Here is an 18,361-nt window from a genome sequence, read left to right as displayed (position 1 = left end):
AATAAATATAATAACATTCCATATTAAAATTTCATAAAATTCAAACAAACTTTTTAAAAATGTTATTATCTTCCTTATAGAGGAGAGTTGGTCAGAAGCCAGCCTGTCTGGCATTTAAGTGCCTCTTGAGCTGATTTTTAAAGAATCCACACTTCCTAGATATATTTGTAAATTTGCAGACAGTGTATTTAGACTGGTCTTTCTCTCTTCTAAGGATAACACATATATGTAAGAAATTCTACAAGCATCCGAGATGTGGTAAGAAGACTTCAGAGACTTTTTCTGTTCCTTTATGCTTCATTTAAGTGCCAACTGGCATGTTCTTTGGCAGTTCTATTCTGTCCTGTAGGGTCAGTATGAGTCAGAACTGATGCAACAGCAATGAGTTTGATTGGATTTTGATTTAGTATAACCTAAAACTCTTTTAAGGTATCTGTGTATAAATACATTTCAAATTTACTTTTTGTTTAATAAATTTAGTAAAAAAGTACATACCACATTATACTACTAATAATGAATGTATTTTTAAATAAAGCAAGCTAAAAAAAAACAAACATTTCAAAAGTAACTAATTCCACTTGAAAAAGAATTGATATCTTTGAATTATGATGTTGGCAAAGAATATTGACTATATCACGGACTGCCAAAAGAGTGAACAAATCTGTCTTGGAAGAAGTACAGCCAGAGTGCTCCTTAGAAGCAAGGATGGCTAGACTTTGTCTCACATACTTTGAACATGTTATCAGGAGGGACCTGTCCCTAGAGAACAACATCATGCTTGATAAAGTAGATGGTCAACAAAAAAGAGGAAGACCATCAATGAGATGAATTGATACAATGGCTGCAACAATGGGCTCAAACACAACAACGATTATGAGGATGGTGCAGGACTGGGAAGTGTTTCATTCCATTGTACATCGGGTCGCTATGAATCGGAACTGACTTGACAGCACCTAACAACAACAACAACAACAATTTCACTGATGTCTGTTAGCTATAAGATTAAATATTTGAACAGTTGCATTGGTCATTCCAATACTGAAAAGTACTTCACTGCTGGTAGAAACATTTGAAAAATATTTAATTTAAAAAATAGTATACATTTCCCACCATGAGTCAGAGCCAACTTGATGATAACTGGTTGGTACGTTTTCCAGACTCCAAGTCTGTATACCTAACCTACTTAAGAATCTAATAGTCACTGCAAACTTAACACACCCAGGATGAACTATCTTCCTTCTCTGGTCCCAATCCCTCCCACCCACCCCCAACATTTTTCAAACCTTGATCTCCTATAATTTCCCCCTTTTTAGTTAATGATAACTCCATCCTTTCAGTTAGTTAGTCCAGAAGCCTTAGGGTTAATTTTGATTTCTCTCTTTCACATACAAGTTTCTATCTGTCAGAAGGTCATATTGACTCTAACTTCAAAATATATCGATGCCACTTCTCACCATCGCCACTGCTGCCCTGTCTCTCCCCATCTGAGCTACCATTCTTTATCCCTCACCTGGATTATTGCACTAACCTTCTGACTGGCCTCCTTGCTTGCTCCCCTGCTCCAACAGGTTTTATTTCATCATTGCAGCCTGAATGTCACAGTCAAAACATGAGTCGGGTCATGTTACTCCTCTGCTCCAGACCCTCCAGTGATTTCCCGTCTTGGTCAGAGAAAAGATCAAATCCCCTGGCTCCTTCTACTCTCTCCCCATCATTTGCTGTGTTCCAGCTACACTGGCTCCTTACTGTTTCTTGAATTTGTCTGGAACACTCTTGCCTTAGGGACTTGTTATTGTTTGGTACATTGCCCAAATAATTCATTCATTACCTTACAGTTTTTGCTCAGATTTCACTTTCTCAGGGAAACCTACACTGACCACCCTGTTTCAAATTGTTACTTCTACATCACCACCTCCTATCCTGCCTTATTTCCATAGCATCCATCACCTTCTAACATACCATATATACTGGTTTATTAAGTTTATTTTCTGTTGCTCTCCGTACTTAATAAAAGCTCCATAACAGTAGACTTTTTGTTTTGTTCATTGATATATCCTTAACACCTATAACAGTCATAAAAAAAAAAAATTTTTTTTTTTTTTGGCTTGAGTTAATGGGTTATAAAAGTAATACATGTTCAACATAGAAAAATTGGAAAATACAGAAAGGTAGAAATAAAAGGAAAGACCATTCCTATTTGTACTATCCCCAAACCAATCCTGTTACATCTTACTGTATATCCTGCTAATTGCTTTCTAATCTCTTTTTCTATAAATAGATTTTTACTTTATTTTGTTTTAAATATATTTTGGGACTTCTAGGGAGAACTTGGCTGTGTACATAAATGTTTCCACTTTTCTTCTTGGATATTATCCAAAAGCAGCAAAGAGAATGAGAAAAATCCACAAATTCCATTTTTTAGCAAAACTAGCATAAAGATATAAACTACAGATTCCAGAACAGCTGTGATCCAGCAGAATTCTGGAGGGAGCTAATGAAGAGATGAAAACAAAGTGAAAAGAGGACCAAATGGTGGTTGATCTCCAATAAACAGCAAGAAATGCATTTTCTAAATGTCCATGTCACACCTGAAGCACAAGTGTTTTATTCCTTATTTTGCAAATGGGTATGAGATTTTTCAGTGAACTGTACTGGAATCCTAAAATTTAGTTGAGAGAAGCAAAGGGAGGAGATCTACACAGAGAATTATGGTCATGTCTCATATATATGAGAATCATCTCTTTAAGAGCAGAAGAGAAAGTCTGTGGGTTATCAGAAATAGCTTCCTTTCAAGACCATCATGACCCCTCACTCCACACAGGAACCTCATGCAAATAGTTGTTTTAGGATAATACCGGACATGTTGCCATCAAGTCAGTTCCCACTCATGATGATCGCATGTGTTACAGAGTAGAACTGCTGCAGAGGGTTTTCTTGACTATAATCTTTATGGAAGCAGATCACTAGGTCTTTCTTCTGTGGTGCCTTTTGGTGGATTCAAACTGCCAACCTTTAGATTAGTAGTCGAGTGCAAACCATTTATGCCATCCAGGAAATTTTCTCCAGGATAATACAGCTCATTTATTATTGAATGGAGCCCTGGTTGCACAGTGATTAAGAGCTAGGCTATTAACCAAAAGGTCGGCAGTTTGAATCCACCAGCTGCTCCTTGGAAACTATATGAGGCAGTTCTACTCTGTCCTGTAGGTCGCTGTGAGTCGAAATTGACTTGCTGGCAACAGGTTTGGTTTTTTTATTATTATTGAATAAAAAGGAATTAAGACAGCATTGATATAAATATGCTATAGGGAAAATGGAAAAGAGCAGCAAAATGGTCTGTCAGAAAAAGGACTCTCATAGTAAATGTTGCAAGAGGTCAGGTAAGACTTGTGATCAAATATTTCACCATTAATTTTAAAACCTTGCAAAGCAGTTTTTGCTTTTAAAGTAAAAGGGCAAGGCAAAAATTCAGGCAGAACTTGGGAGAAATGAAATGAAATCTGAGCTGGGAGAACTCAAGAAAGAAAAGTCATCAGGAAAAGGCAAAATTGTTAGGATACAGAGGAGAATAAATATCATGGAAAGTACAATGAAAGACACGTCAGATAGAAATGAGAAAATAATCAAGAGGAAATGATAAAGAGTTTAAAAGAATGGAGAAGAAATAGAAGGTAGGCCAAAAGTACCCAGCATAGTCATAATTGTATTCCCCAAAGAAGAAAACCAAAACAATGGAATAGAACAAACATTTTATTATAAAATTCAAGAAGACTTTCCTAAAATAATAGAAGACGGGGATCTTTATATTATCTGCCAGAATATTCATTGCCAAGATATTTACCAGTAAAATGAGGAAAAAATCTTTTAGGAAATAAGGTGAAAATATCAAGACACTTAAGAGGAAGAGGCAGGGGGAATCAGGCTGGCTCTAGTTTTCTCCACATTATGTTTTCATACTAGAAGGAAAATCTACAAGCTCTCATGTAAACAAAGTGTATCACAGAATTTGTTTTTAATCCAGTCAAACTGTCTTTTAGAGATAGTTTCACAGCTTGGACATGCAAGACTCTGGGAGTATTTTTCCCATTGCCCTTTCCTGAATAAATTACTACAGGACAAGCTTCAGCCAGTCAAGGTATGATCAGGGCAACTGCAGCAGTGGTGGTCAACATTGAACTTGTGGGGAAACTAAAAAGAAATGTGAGGTTGAATAACAAAATACAGTGCAAACCTGGAATTAATAAGCAATTATAGCAAGATAGCAGGATACAAGGTCAATTAATTTCCTGTATACCAGCAGTAAACAATTGGAATTTGAAATTAAAATTTCAGTGCCTTTCATAGTAGTACCAAAAAATACATACTTAGATATAAATTAACAAAATGTATGTGAGATATATATGAGGACAACTACTAAACTCTGATGAAAGAAGTCAAAGATCTAGATAAATGATGAGCTATTTCATGCTCATGGGTACCAAAAAACCCAAAGCCAAACCCTTTGCCATCAAGTCAGTTCATATTCTAGTGACCCTATAACTTGTTGCTGCCAAGTCGATTGCCCATAGGGTTTCCAAGGCTGTAATCTTTATGGAAACAGACTGGCACATCTGTCTCCCATGGAGCAGCTGGTAGGTTGGAACTGCTGACCTTTTGGTTAGCAGCCGAGCACTATGGATAGGAAGACTTAATATTAGTAAGATGTAAATTCTCCCCAACTTGGTCTATAGATTCAGCGCAATCCCAATCAAAATCCCAGCAAGTTATTTTGTCGATATCGACAAACTGATTCTAAAGTTTATATGGAAAGATAAAATACCCAGAATAGTCAACACAATATTGAAGAGGAGCAAAGTTGGAGGACTTACAGTACTTAAAAACTTAAAAACAGCTATAAAGCTGCAGTGATCAAGACAGTGCAGTACTGGTGAAGGAATACTCAGATGGGTCAATGGGACAGAGTAGAGAGCCCAGAAATAGATCCACACTACCTAGGCAACCGATCTTTGAAAAAGGAGCTAAGGTAATACAATAGAGAAATGATAGCCTTTTCAACAAATGGTGCTGGAACAACAGAACATCCACATGCAAAAAAAAAAAAAAAAAGGAATTAGATACATAGATAACATCTTTCATAAAATATAAAATGGATGATAGACCTAACTATGATACCCAAAACTACACAGTTTCTCATAGATAATATAGGAGAAAATCTAGGTGACCTTGGATTTGGCAATGACTTTTTAGATATAATACCAAAAGCATGATTCATAAGAGAAAAAAATGATAAGTTGGGCTTCATTAAAATTTAAAACTGCTCTCCCAGACACTGTTAAAAGAATGAGATGTTTTCTCCACAGTCTGGGAGAAAATATCTGCAAAACACATATCTGATAAAGGGCTTGTATCCAAAATATACTAAGAACTTTTTAAAAAAAAACAACAATAAGAAAACAAACAGCCCATTTACAAAATGGGCAAAATATCTGAGCAGATACCCTGTCTTAGGCTGGGTTCTCTAGAGAAGTAAAACCATTAAAGTATATAAATATATAGAGAGAGATTTATATCAAGGAATGGATCACCATATTGTAGAAGCTGGAATGTCCCAAGTGTGTGGATCAAGATAGAGGCTTCTCCTGATTCACTTAACCATAAAACCATAGGGGCTGGCAAATCCAAGATTGACAGGGCAGAGAGCAGGGCTTCTGCCCACAGGCTGTGAAGATCGGCTAATCCCAAGATCGTCAGGCAAGACCTCAAGGCTTCTCCTGATTCACGTAGCTGAAGTGGCTGGCGAACCCAAGATAGGCAGGTTGGAGAGCAGGGCTGTAGCTCACCGACTGTGAAGATCAACAAATCTCAAGATCAGCAGGTAAGCTGCTAGCTCAAGTCCCAAGAACTGGTGGTCAGAAGAAGAGGAGCCAGCTGCAGGATCCAGTGCAGGCAAAAGCCAGAACGTCTGCTTATGTTCAGATGCAGGCCATCCACCCAAGGAAACTCCCTTTCAACTGATTGGCTACTCATAGCAGATCCCATTGTGGGGGTGATCACATATAAATACTGAGAATCATGGCCTAGCCAAGTTGACACACAATTTTACCCGTCACATACCCCATCAAAGAAGATGTGTTACTATTGTTTGTTGCTATTGAGTCAATTACAACTGATGGTGACCTTTTATGTAAAACAGAATGAAACATTGCCCAGTCCTGTGCCATCTCCATAATCTTTGTTATGTTTGAGCCCATGGTTGAGGCTATCATGGTAACCCACCTTATGAAGGGTTTTCACTGACCCTCTGCTTTACCAAACATGATGTCCTTTTCTAGCAATTTGGTCTTTCCTGATAATATGTCCAAAGTAAGCAAGATGAAATTTCACCATTCTTGCTTCTAAGAAGCATCCTGGTTATATTACATATTCAAATAAGCATACGAAAAGATGATCAACATCATATGTCATTAGGGATTTGCAAATTAAAGCAGCTAGAGACCACTGCATACCTATTAGAATGGCTAAAATCCAAAACACTGACAACACCAAGAGCTGTCGAGGATATGGAGCAACAGAAACTCTCATTCATTGCTGAATGGTAAGCCAATTTGGAAGATAGTCTGGCAGTTTCTTACAAAACTAAACATAGATTTATCATACAGCCTAGCAGTGGCACTCCTAAGTATTTACCCAGATCAGATGAAAGCATATGTCCACATAAAAATCTGCACACAAATGTTTTATAGCAGCTTTATTCATATTGCCAAAAATTGGAAGCAGCAAACAAGAAGTCCTTCAATAGGTGAATGGATAAACTGTGGTACATCCATAAACCATATCCCATTGCTGTCAAGTTGATGCTGACTCAGCGACCCTATAGAATGGAGTAGAGCTGCCCCATGGGGTTTCCAAGGCTGAAATATTTATAGAAGCAGACTGCCACATATTTTTCCTGCAGAGCATCTGGTCAGTCTGAACCACAGACTTCTTGGTTAGCAGTTGAGTGCTTAACCACTGTACCACCAGGGCTCCTTTGGTACATCCATACAGCGGAATATTATTCAGCAATAAAAAGAAATAAGCTATTAAGCCACAAAAAGACATGGAAGAATCTAAACTGCATATTGCTAAGTGAAAGAAGCAATCTGAAAAAGCTACATACTGTATGATTCCAACTGCAGGTAGTCCCCGACTTAAGATGTGTCTGAGTTATGATGAACCATGCTTACAGCTTTCCATTTTGTTTGTTTTTTGGTACATGTCTTAGTCATCTAGTGCTGCCATAACAGAAATACCTCAAGTGGATGGCTTTAACAAAGAGAAATTTATTTTCTCATGGCCTAGTAGGTTACAAGTCCAAATTCAGGGCATCAGCTCCAGGGGCAGGCTTTCCCTCTCTGTCGGTTCTGGGGGAAGAACCTTGTCATCAGTCTTCCCTGGGTTGAGGAGAGTCTCAGGCACACAGGCCCCGTGTCCAAAGGATGCACTCTGTTCCTGGTGCTGCTTTCTTGGTGCTATGAGGTCCTCAACTCTTTACTTGCTGCCCGTTTATCTTTTGAGAGATAAAAGGTGGTGCAGGCCACACCCCAGGGAAACTCCCTTTACCTTGGATCAGGGAGGTGACCTGGATGAGGGTGGTGTTACAATCCTACCCTAATCCTCTCAACATGGAATTACAATCACAAAATGGAGAACAACCACACAATACCGGAAATCACAACCTAACCAAGTTGATACACACATTTTTGGGGGGACATAAGTCAATCTATGACAGTACATCTTATCAATAGTAATGTGTACTACATGTGGTGTTGCAGCACTTAGTTTGCTGATGTTGTTATTCTCATGCCAACCCCAAAGACAAAGAACAAATTTATAAAAAAGATACTAATAATAAAAGGCAATAAAAAAAAAAAATGAGGTAAGTGACTTACATCAGAATTGACTTACAATGGAAACATCAGAACAAAACCCCGTCATAAGCCAGGGACTACCCATATATGACATTCTGGAAAAGGCAAAGCTATAGAGACAGAAGATCATTGGTTGCCAGGGGTCCAGAACGAGGCAGGAGGGATGAATAGATGGTACACAGGGCATTTGTAGAGCAATGAAACGGCTCTCTCTGATACTGTAATGGTGGACACATGACATTATACACTTGTCAAAACCCATAGGACTGTACAATGCAAACGGTAAACCCTAATATAAACTGTGGACTTTAGTTAATAATAATGTTCAGTCTTAACTCATCAGTTGTAACAAATATACCACATCAATGCAAGATGTTAATAATAGGAGAAACAGAGAGCAGAGGGGAGGAGGGTATATGAGAACTCTGTACTTTCTGCACAATTTTTCTGTAAACCTAAAACTGCTCTAAAAATAATGTTTATAAAAACATAATGTAGATTTGATGCAACTAACAAAAATTAGGAAGGGGGGAAAACTGGAAGGCAAGAGTAAGGTTGATTGCCACATCTGTGAAGCATAGAATGAAAGGATATTGTATAGAGCTGAAAAATCATATTAAAAATCATACTAAAGCAATTTATTTAATAAAACAAGGATAAATGCTAAGAAATGTATTGACTAAAATTGAATGTTACAGAAAAGAGGAAATATGCTAAATTTATAGCTGCTTATTAATACCATATTTTTACGCAAATAATGCACGCCTTCTGCATTTGTTTGCAGGCCGTGCCCTCCCCCAGCAAGACACCCTTACAAGTGCTGCTGTGCCAGTCCTCTTCCACATGTTGCTGTTAAAAAAAAAAAAAAAATTAGCTTAGTGTACTAAGAAAATACCCAACGGGGTGAGGGCAAACAAATGCAGAAGTTACACATTATTTGTGTAATACAGTAGATACTCTAAGGAAATAGAAGACTAAGGCTTCTATATAGTTATAATTATAAAGACGTAATTACTAAATCAAAATATATTCTGTCCTAATGGCACAGTGGTTAAAAGCTCTGCTGCTAGCCAAAAGGTCTGCCATACCAATCCACCAGACACTGCTTGGAAACCCTACGGGGCAGTTCTATTCTGCCGTATAGGGTCACTATGAGTTGGAACTGACTAGACAGCAAAGGGTTTGGTTTGGTTTGGGTAAGTACCAGAAATACTAAAACTTTTTTAACTTAAACTATTAAAAATAAGAAATAAGATGGAGAACTAAGACATCAATACACATGAAGGCTTGACTCACCTATTAAAAGAAAAATTGTTAGATTATATCATAAAGCAAAACTCAACTGTGTTTTTTATACAGAAGCACACCTAAAACAAAGTGTTTCATATTTCCTTGAATATACATTATAAAACTCTGGGAGAATATATAAGAAACTAACAAAGTGCTTCTTTCTGTGGGAAGGATGGTAGAAACTGAAGAAACTGATAGTCATTTATCAGTTCATGCACCCTGACCAAATTTTTAAAACTAAATGAATTCCCTGTCTGGAGGACTTACTGGGCATTATCAGCAATTTAAATCTAAGCAGTTTCCTAGCTTTTTAGCTGCTGTTAACTGGGAGGAAGCCTGTGAATTTTACTCTTTTTTTTTTTTTGGCAAAATTCTGTATATTTGTTATATCTAATTTTATTAATTCAATTATTGCTCTATTGAATAGAAAACCACACAAAGAGCATATACTCAAAAGTGAGATTGATCTACATAATAATTCTTATATACCACGATTGAGCTGTAGTTTTAACTAATACCATGATGATCTTCCATTAAATGCAAATAAATTAATAAAAAAAAATTCCCCACTAAATAACAACTTCTTTTTTTAATCCACAGCAAGTTGGTATTGATAAAGGTGACATTCCTGACCTCACACAGGTAAGCTATTTTCTAGCAGAAGATTTGTCGTGCGTGAAATTATTGCTCTGTATTTTCCTATAAGTAGTCTCACCTAGGGCATAGTTGTGTAAGCGTTGAATGCGTTTTGAACTTAGGCTAAGCAACTTTCTTGGGAATTATTCTCTTATTTTTTCTAGTTGTTGAACATAATTCTGGGAATCATATGAAGATGTTTCCTGCCCTTGTAACATAGTTTCTGCTTTAAAGACAACTGAATTTACTTCAGCTCATCTTTTCATGCTTGAATCAAAAAGAAGTCTTGAATAATCTTGATAAAAATGCATTATCTATGAAAGGTGACTGTTCATAGGCATGATAATCAGAACATTTTTGCCTCTTTGTTCTCCTAGTTTTCAACATGACCAGGGTGAGAATAAAAAAAAGGGGGAGGTAAATGGCGAGAACTCTGATGGCATAGCTCTACTACTCTGATTCTTGTCTCCTCTATGAAGTAGAGGAATTTCTATACCTAAAAGATCCTTTTTTTAGAGATATTAGTAATGATAGATGTGTGATTTTTCTGGGGACCATCTATTAGATAAAACAAATAATAAGGACCTTCTTATCAATCCTTTCTGTGTCTAGAGGTTACCATATACGGCTCCTAGGGCGCAGAATCAAAGTCATTGACGTGCAGAATTTTTGTATGATCTTTCTCATAATTGGAACTGTTTTTATTTAATTAACTCAAGTCACTCTGATAGGTAAACATGTCCTTAAACAATGTTAATCAGATGTTGGAAGAGAACGTAGAGCTGCTGTCTCATACCTAGTAATCTATGAGTTTTCTGTCTTTGTAAATACAATGAGGCATTATAGTAAAACTTCATAAAGAAAAATTACCTAGTTATTAATAATATCAAAGTTTATATAATTGTATCCTTATAATACCTTCTAATGTTTCTATATTTTAAATATTGTTAATCCTTAAGTATTTATTAAAAATTAGAGAAGTCCAAAGAAATTATTCTTATTAAAATTCTAATTAAATACTAAGAATACTCCACAAATAAAATTCACAGAGCACTTCAAGAACATGATGGCATTGTATTTTTTAGTTTAAAAGTTGGGAAATAGCTCCTTCTAGCAGACAGAATATTAGTATAAAATATTTTTGCTAGCAGGAGGAGATAGTGTTCTTTGACCAGGCACATACCTGAATAAGATGTGCCTGGACATGGCTAAAATTAATTGTGTATAAAGTACCATTAAACATCTTTATTATATATAGATTGATGAACTTTGTAACACTGTGGTAAAAAGCAAAGAAAATCAGCATCTTTTCATTTTAAATGACTTAATTATAATAAAAAAATGTATATTGCATTTTTAATAAAATAATACACATAAATAGTGCATATTAACCTAAAACATGTGGACATTAAAATATTTAACTCCATGAATAGCTTTTAAAAGTGGTAATCACCTTTATTTCAACTCTATACACAACCTTCACTGTAGAATAAAAGAAACACTAGATATGTTGTTTAAGGGAGATTCTCAGTATGAAGGGGCCCTGGTAGTGCAATGGTTAAGAGCTATGGCTGCTAACCAAAACCAAAAGGTTGGCAGTTCATATCCACCAGCCACTCCTCGGAAACCGTATGGGGCAATTCTACTCTGTCCTATCGGGTCTCTATAAGTTGGAATCAACTTGACAGCAACAGATTTTGGGTTTTTTCAGTAAGAAGAAAATAGGTCCTCATTTGTCTCAGTTTTGTAGAGTCCAAATGAAGACAGAAAAGGTTTACAAGAATACTAAAAATACTTTTTTGTTTTTAAAAATATAAAATGATAGTATATCATTGAAAGGGTTCACATACTTTGGAATTTTTAATGGTATTGTAATACTCATTATAATTTATATAATCTGCTTTTCTCAAGACGTCAGCAGAGATAGTATTTTATTTAATGATATAAGGTATATCTTTTATAGTTTGGGGAACAGAGACCCCACCTCCAAAGAAGATAAAACCTTACCCTGGGTCTAGTAGAAAGCTACTCCATGGTAGAGATTCATAGGAATCTGGTAGCACTCTGTTCTCTGCTTTCATTAGGACCCTGACAGCCATGTTTCTTAGTATAGTAATATTTAGTTTTAAGTTATAGTCTCACAAGAAAAATTCCTTTAGTTAAATGCTCTAGTGAATATTTAGATTCCAATATAAGAGTATGGTGTTCTTCTGAAAGTAACCTAATTATGTCTTCGGTTGGTATTGTTATCAGTATGGAGCTAAATACTCTCCCTGTCTCTTATTCTGAGTCCCTTCCATAGGTCTGGTGGACTAAATGAACTAAGAATTTAGGTCTACTATGACAGTGTGGGGACAGTGTGGGGAAACCCTAGTGGAGTAGTGGTTAAGTGCTACAGCTGCTTAACCAAAAAGGTCTGCAGTTCGAATCCACAAGGTGCTCCTTGGAAACTCTGTGGGGCAGTTCTACTCTGTCCTTATAGGGTCGCTATGAGTCAGAATCAACTCTCTGGCAATGGATTTGGTTTATGACAGTGTGATTAGTCCTTTAGATGGTGTTTTGAGATTAGTCCTTTAGATGGTGTTAGATCAGGATTAACCTATTGAATAAGGATCAGAAATACTGGTTTATGTGGACTCAGTTTAACTCCTCTGCTATTAGGTTCTGCTCTCTGGCAGGCTTTTCTGGGGCCACCAGGTGGCCACTGAATCCAGCCGTGGCAATGAACAAAAATACCTGTTGGAAGAGCGTTGAAGAAGAGATGGACTTCAGAAGTGCTTTCTGTTGACTAGGAGTGGGATTCTTATAACTAAAAAGGACTAAATTCCTCGTACACCAAAATGGAACAGAGGCGTACGTTTAATGCATATCTTTTAGGTTAGAGAATCCATATCTGCAGCCCTTTTTATTTGTGTATATAATAACTGCATTAAATGAGTCAGGCATATCAATGAAATTTTTAAAAAAGACTTTCAAAAGCACTGTTTTGGATAAGAAGTGAATATGGACATTTCAGATAAGTGATCCTTTGGTCACTTTTTTTTTCCTTTTGGTGTGTTTTTTTGGTTTATTTTTATTTTTTTGATGCCTTAGAATTTAAAGCATTTGAAGTTTAGATACATGTTTACCTTCGATCCTGGGCTCACAATCAGCTATGAATTTATTCCAAGAAAAGGATTTTTAAAATATTGATTTCTTGTCTAGTGTGTATATGTTCCAAACTGTAAATATTTCCATTTATGAAAAATATCTTAGGTTTTGATATCAGGAGTTCTGATTGATCTGAAAACTACTGGTAAAGAAAAGTCTCCTTTTAAAGACTGTACCATCACTGAATCGGTAACTGTGATGTTATATTGCTGTCATATCTCCTAGCTTTCACAGGCTGACTCTTGTTCTTTGGATTGGTGTTTCCATCTGATTGGTCTGCTGACTTTGCCACTAAGCAACTAAAAAATACTGCTAATTATATTTTGTTATCTTAAGTTCCTTTTACAACAGCAGAGGCGTTTTCAAAGGTTTGTTCCTTAGAGATTTAAGAGACAGTTTTCATTTACTGTCTACTACATGCCAGGAATGCGCTCCGTGCAGTAGATACAGCTGCAAGTGATACAGACATTCCTGTACTTCTGCACATTACTATCAAAGTACTTTTTTTCCCTTCCCAAGAAATATTTGAAGAATTTATTTCTGTTAGATTTCATACCTCCTTAGAAGAAAATATAAATGAGGAATAACTTTTAAATCTCTGAGATAAAGTGTTCTAAATGTAAACAGTTTGATTACAGTGTATTGCTAAATAACTCCCCTTTCAAAAGAAAGTCAGTTTTATAGTCTTATGATCCTCGGCCTCTTTTTTATGGTCTCTTTCAACTACTGTGATTTTTGTTACTAGTTTTTCTTATTTGATTTCCCCTTTAAATTTATTAAGAAAGTTTACCAAAAGAATAAAATTAAAAGCTACTTTCTTGGGTTTGGTTTTGTTTATCTTTTTTACTTGTGTCTTTAGATAACTAAGAAACTTCAAAGGAGACAGTACTACCTCCTTTTTTGTTATCCCATGTTTGTCTTTCTCCATTTTGTGATTATAAATAGCATGTGTTTTTTCAAACGGTTTTTAATCTAGGTTTACCAAAGAATCACATTTCCTTTAAATTGCATTTAACATTCAGAAGACCTAAGTGTTCTAACCAGACAGAGGTTCGGTGACTTGGTATATTTTTAATTTATTGTTATCCCAGTGAAAAATGGAAATATGAACATTTGAAAGTTTTATCCCCAGGTCTCTTAGTTTCCATAATGATAATCTTGAAGCTCTCAGGTGTGAATGCACTTAAAATTTTGGAAGCCGTTTATATTTTTCCCTTTTATGTTTACAAAATACAGTCTATTTATTCAATGAGCATTTCCTCATAGTTTACTGTTTTATAGAGCAAAGTTTCCTTTATCTCTCTTAAAAAATCATTTTTTTAAACCTAGAGATATTTCCCTACTTGTGGTTTCCCAGAATTTGTAGTCCATGTTCACCTGAGTTATCTCCTAAAATTCTAACTTTTATAAATTTTTAGATTTATTATATCTCCTGCAGGCCATTGTCTTTTTACTCTGTAGTCCGAATTTTTTCAGATAGGCTCATAGGATTGTCTCTTTCTACCCTAACTTTATCACTTCGATCAAGCTAATATTTTGGTTTACTTAATAATTTACATTTTTAATAATTACAGAATTGTTAAGAGACTTTATAAGTCTATTAGCTAAATGAAAATGAATATTAAATAAATATCCTGAACTTTCAAAATTAAAAAATTTTAATAAGTGTTTCATCCTAATATGTCATTAGTTAAATGTACAATGTAAAAGGTATAATTATATGAATTTCCTTGAATGTTGTGAACTATTTTAGCAATTAATATAAAGTCTTTCAAAATTAATTTCACATTAATCAAAGAATAATTATCACGTCTAAATGTATAATGTATTTATATGTTTCATTCATGAAACGCTATTCTTTGAATGCCTATGCTGCTGTTAAGGCCTGGCTTGCATTAAAATTATTTGAGAAAGATGAAATTAAATCTCTAATGCTTAAGGGATAGATTGAGTAGAATATATGTATGAATCTATTATTTCTCCTTCTAATATACAGTAAAATGCCATCACTTTATATTGCCTAAAATGTTATTTAGAAATAAGCATTTAGGTACTTTTTAATAAGAGAATTGAAGTATGTCATATTGAATCTTCTAATACACTGTACTCTATTATAACATTATTATTTTGCTAAAGTCACTTTATATAAATTATATAACTTAATAATAAGAATATGCTAATTGCCATTGATCATTAAAGTTGTATTCTTTCGCCCACTCATTTACCCTCTTTTTTAAAATATAGTAGCAATTTTTCCTAGTATTTCAGTCAAACATGGATAAGTGAAATTTTACTGTATCTTAAAATTTCTTTAAGTTTGTGTTTGGGCAGTTATATATTTTTTTCTTTATTACAAATACCTCTTCCTTTTTCAGTGTGGTCTTATTGGAAGGTATTGGTGAACTTGATTTAACAGAGTTTACTGCATATAAGTAATATCTCAGTAAAAGTCTGTCCAGTGTAATCTCTACACTGAAACCATACTGTAATACTATCTGTTATGCAGTGGAATTAAGTGTATCTAAGATAGGTCTGTTTGGATTCCATGGAATTTAAATATTTCAATGCCAAAATAACTTGTAATGAAATTGTCTCACATAAGTATTGAGGTCACACATGGATCTCCATCATACAGAGTTACAGTGATGTTCCAGTGTATTTACTTTGAAAGAAAACAATGCAGACATTTATTTTTACTTTCTTATTATAGGCTCCCAGCAGTCTTATGGAGACCCTTGAACAGCATCTAAATACATTAGAAGGAAAGAAACCTGGAAACAAGTATGTGTTAATTATATATTCTAAATAAGATGAAAACTACCAGAGTTGTGCTTTATAAAAATGAAATTTACCATGGTGTAATTTCTACCACTACAGTTTTAGGGTATGCCTTATCGTAATTCTTCTGGGTTGCCTTAAACCCCTGCCCTTCCCATTAACTTATGATAGTGTGACCTGTGTAGGCAATCTATCTACAGGCTAATACAGTAAATCAATAGATTATACCTGTGTTAGCTAAACGTGTTGATTTATATATTTGCCCTTAGAATGGATTCACAATATACAGAAAAAGAGTTGTCCATTTTTAAAAACCAAAGGTATTATCACTGGAAATAAGTAAACACAAGTACAGTTCACCCACCAGCCTTGGATACTCTGTCATGTTAGCAACCCCATTGTGAAGAAAGTGAAGCTCTCAAATATAGTTTTCTGGACTCCAGTGTCTCTGCACTTGAACCGTTAGGCATAGCATGCTGCTGTGAAATAACTCAGGGGTCTTTTTTATGAACTATAGTAGCAATTAAACAGGGAGAAAGTGCAGTTTTACTAGATTTTCATACATTTGTGTTTGGGCACTTACATTTTTGACTATGTTTTCTCATAGCATGCAGAAAACTTCAAGGTTCCATTTTTTTCTTCTCTCCAGTGGGTGTCATACTTGTCTGTTCACAAGATCCCATGCTTTTCAGCCTTCTTCGTGCCTTATTCAGAGCCTAATTCTGCCAGTTTTGGATGCCTGTTCCCCTTGTTTCTGTCCTCGTGGGAGGGCTATCTTCAGTCCTACCTTCTCATGAAGCCTTCCTTGATCATGCACTCCCTTGTATTGTGGCCACCCCTGCGCATAATATAGTTTATCTCACCAGATAGAGTTTGTGATTCTGAAGGGGAGTGACTATTTTATACTTCATCTCCTCCTAAACGCCTAATGTAGTCTCTCAGCAGAGTCAGCTTGAAATATGTCTTTGTTGGTGATGCCAGCTTTATGTTTATTCCATTAGATTGACAGCAGAGCTCAGTTGAAACAGCCTGTAAGTAGATCATCGCAGGCCTATAGGCTGATGATGAACTTTACGTATGATACAGCCATCAAAATACAACCCCTTTCTGACATTTTTCTCTCTGAGCATTCTTTCAGAATCCAGAGTTGTGTCTTGGTACCACATTCTGTTGGTTATTTCATTAGCTATGTGTTGTTTCTGTTATATTTTCTAATTTAGTATAGAAATCATCGTGTTTTAAATTTTCAATGATAAGTAACAGTCTAGGAGTCTCAGCAATGATGACAGAGCTGTCTGGAATGACGGGTGTCAGGATCTCTTAGGGGCTGTATCAAGGTGGTTACTGCAGTGCAGGGTCTGCCCCTAGCTTCAGCATGGCCATGGATGACCAGACTTTTGTGAATAAATTGATGTCAAGTCAGAATGACCTGAGAGTACATTAACTCACAATAGAAGGTGCCCACTTCCAGTTATTAAAATAGGTGTGTCATCTGGCACTCCTTTACCTGTATTACGGTATCTGAAAAACCAAATGAGTTGCCTAGGATTTAAGCAAAAGGAGGCAAGAATCCTGTGGCTGGGGGACCTCTTCAGCTAAGAAAGTATGCATATCCAGTGGAGTTAAAGTCCCTCCATTGCACAGTGCTGGATGCACGCTGCAAAAAGGCTTCTCTGCATGCTTTTCCCCTCAGGGTCCCCCACACCCTGCATGCAGCCACACTTTTTCCTCGTTAAATCTACCAGTGCTGCAGTTACTGAAGAAGCCTCCTTCCCAATTAAAAAAAAAAAAAAGAGTGGCTTAATTTCAATTCTCGAGTCCCTGGGTGGAACAAATGATTAGCATGCTCTGTTGCTAACTTAGAGATTGGGGTCCACCCAAAGACACCTTGGAAGAAAGGCCTGGCACTCCACTTCTGAAAAATCTGCCATTGAAATCCCAATGGAGCACAGTTTACTCTCACACACATGGATTGCCATGAGTTGGAATTGACTTGAGGTCAACTGGTTAACTTCAAACCTAAATTCACCCCATTGGGGCCACTGCAAACTTTTCAGAAAAATTAGCTCTAGATATTTAGTTACATTTTATAAAAGTGAAATGAAAACTTAATAGTCTTCTGTTTAGAGTTACCTTTTGGTTAGCATAATTTTCTCTCTCTCCTTTAAAATCATTTTATGCTTGTCATTATTTTCTGAATTGGCTGAGACCACAAAGAACTTGTCTTTTGTATAGTCCCTATTTTTAAAATAAATGAACTATAGTAGTTAACTATTTTTTTCTTTGTATGTTTGTGCTTACCTGGGAACTTAAGTGAAGGGTGAGTACTATATCGAGTGACTTTTTTGCATTTGGTCATTACTAAAAATGCAAAAACACTCCTAAGATTCCACATTTGATATTGAGAACATTTTCAAACTAATTTCTATCAATTTTACACACCTGTGTTTTTTGTAATTACACCCTTTTTTTTTCCTTTGTTTCTCAAGGTGACTAGCATAAATGGTTTTACTTTCATTTGGTCTTTTTGGATCACACTTAACAATCTCACTTACATTTTAGAAATCAGAGATTTCTACTTGTTTAATAAACAGAAG

At 35.7% G+C, this 18,361-nt stretch overlaps 1 protein-coding gene across 9 annotated transcripts in view; it reads left to right on the top strand.

The window, feature by feature from the left end:
• SNAP91 (synaptosome associated protein 91) overlaps positions 1-18,361 on the top strand; it is a 170,038-nt gene that overhangs the window by 82,187 nt on the left and 69,490 nt on the right. For all 9 annotated transcript variants that reach the window (XM_049896484.1, XM_049896534.1, XM_049896526.1 and 6 more), the window contains 2 exons: positions 9,801-9,842; positions 15,697-15,767. In XM_049896484.1, coding sequence (XP_049752441.1) covers positions 9,801-9,842; positions 15,697-15,767 — 113 coding nt within the window. The remainder of the gene's footprint in view (positions 1-9,800; positions 9,843-15,696; positions 15,768-18,361) is intronic.

The sequence above is a fragment of the Elephas maximus genome, chromosome 1 (assembly GCF_024166365.1).
Source record: "Elephas maximus indicus isolate mEleMax1 chromosome 1, mEleMax1 primary haplotype, whole genome shotgun sequence".
In the NCBI taxonomy this organism is placed as follows: Eukaryota; Metazoa; Chordata; class Mammalia; order Proboscidea; family Elephantidae; genus Elephas; species Elephas maximus.
Note: the sequence above shows the minus strand (reverse complement) of the source record. Positions and strands in the feature narration are given on the sequence as shown.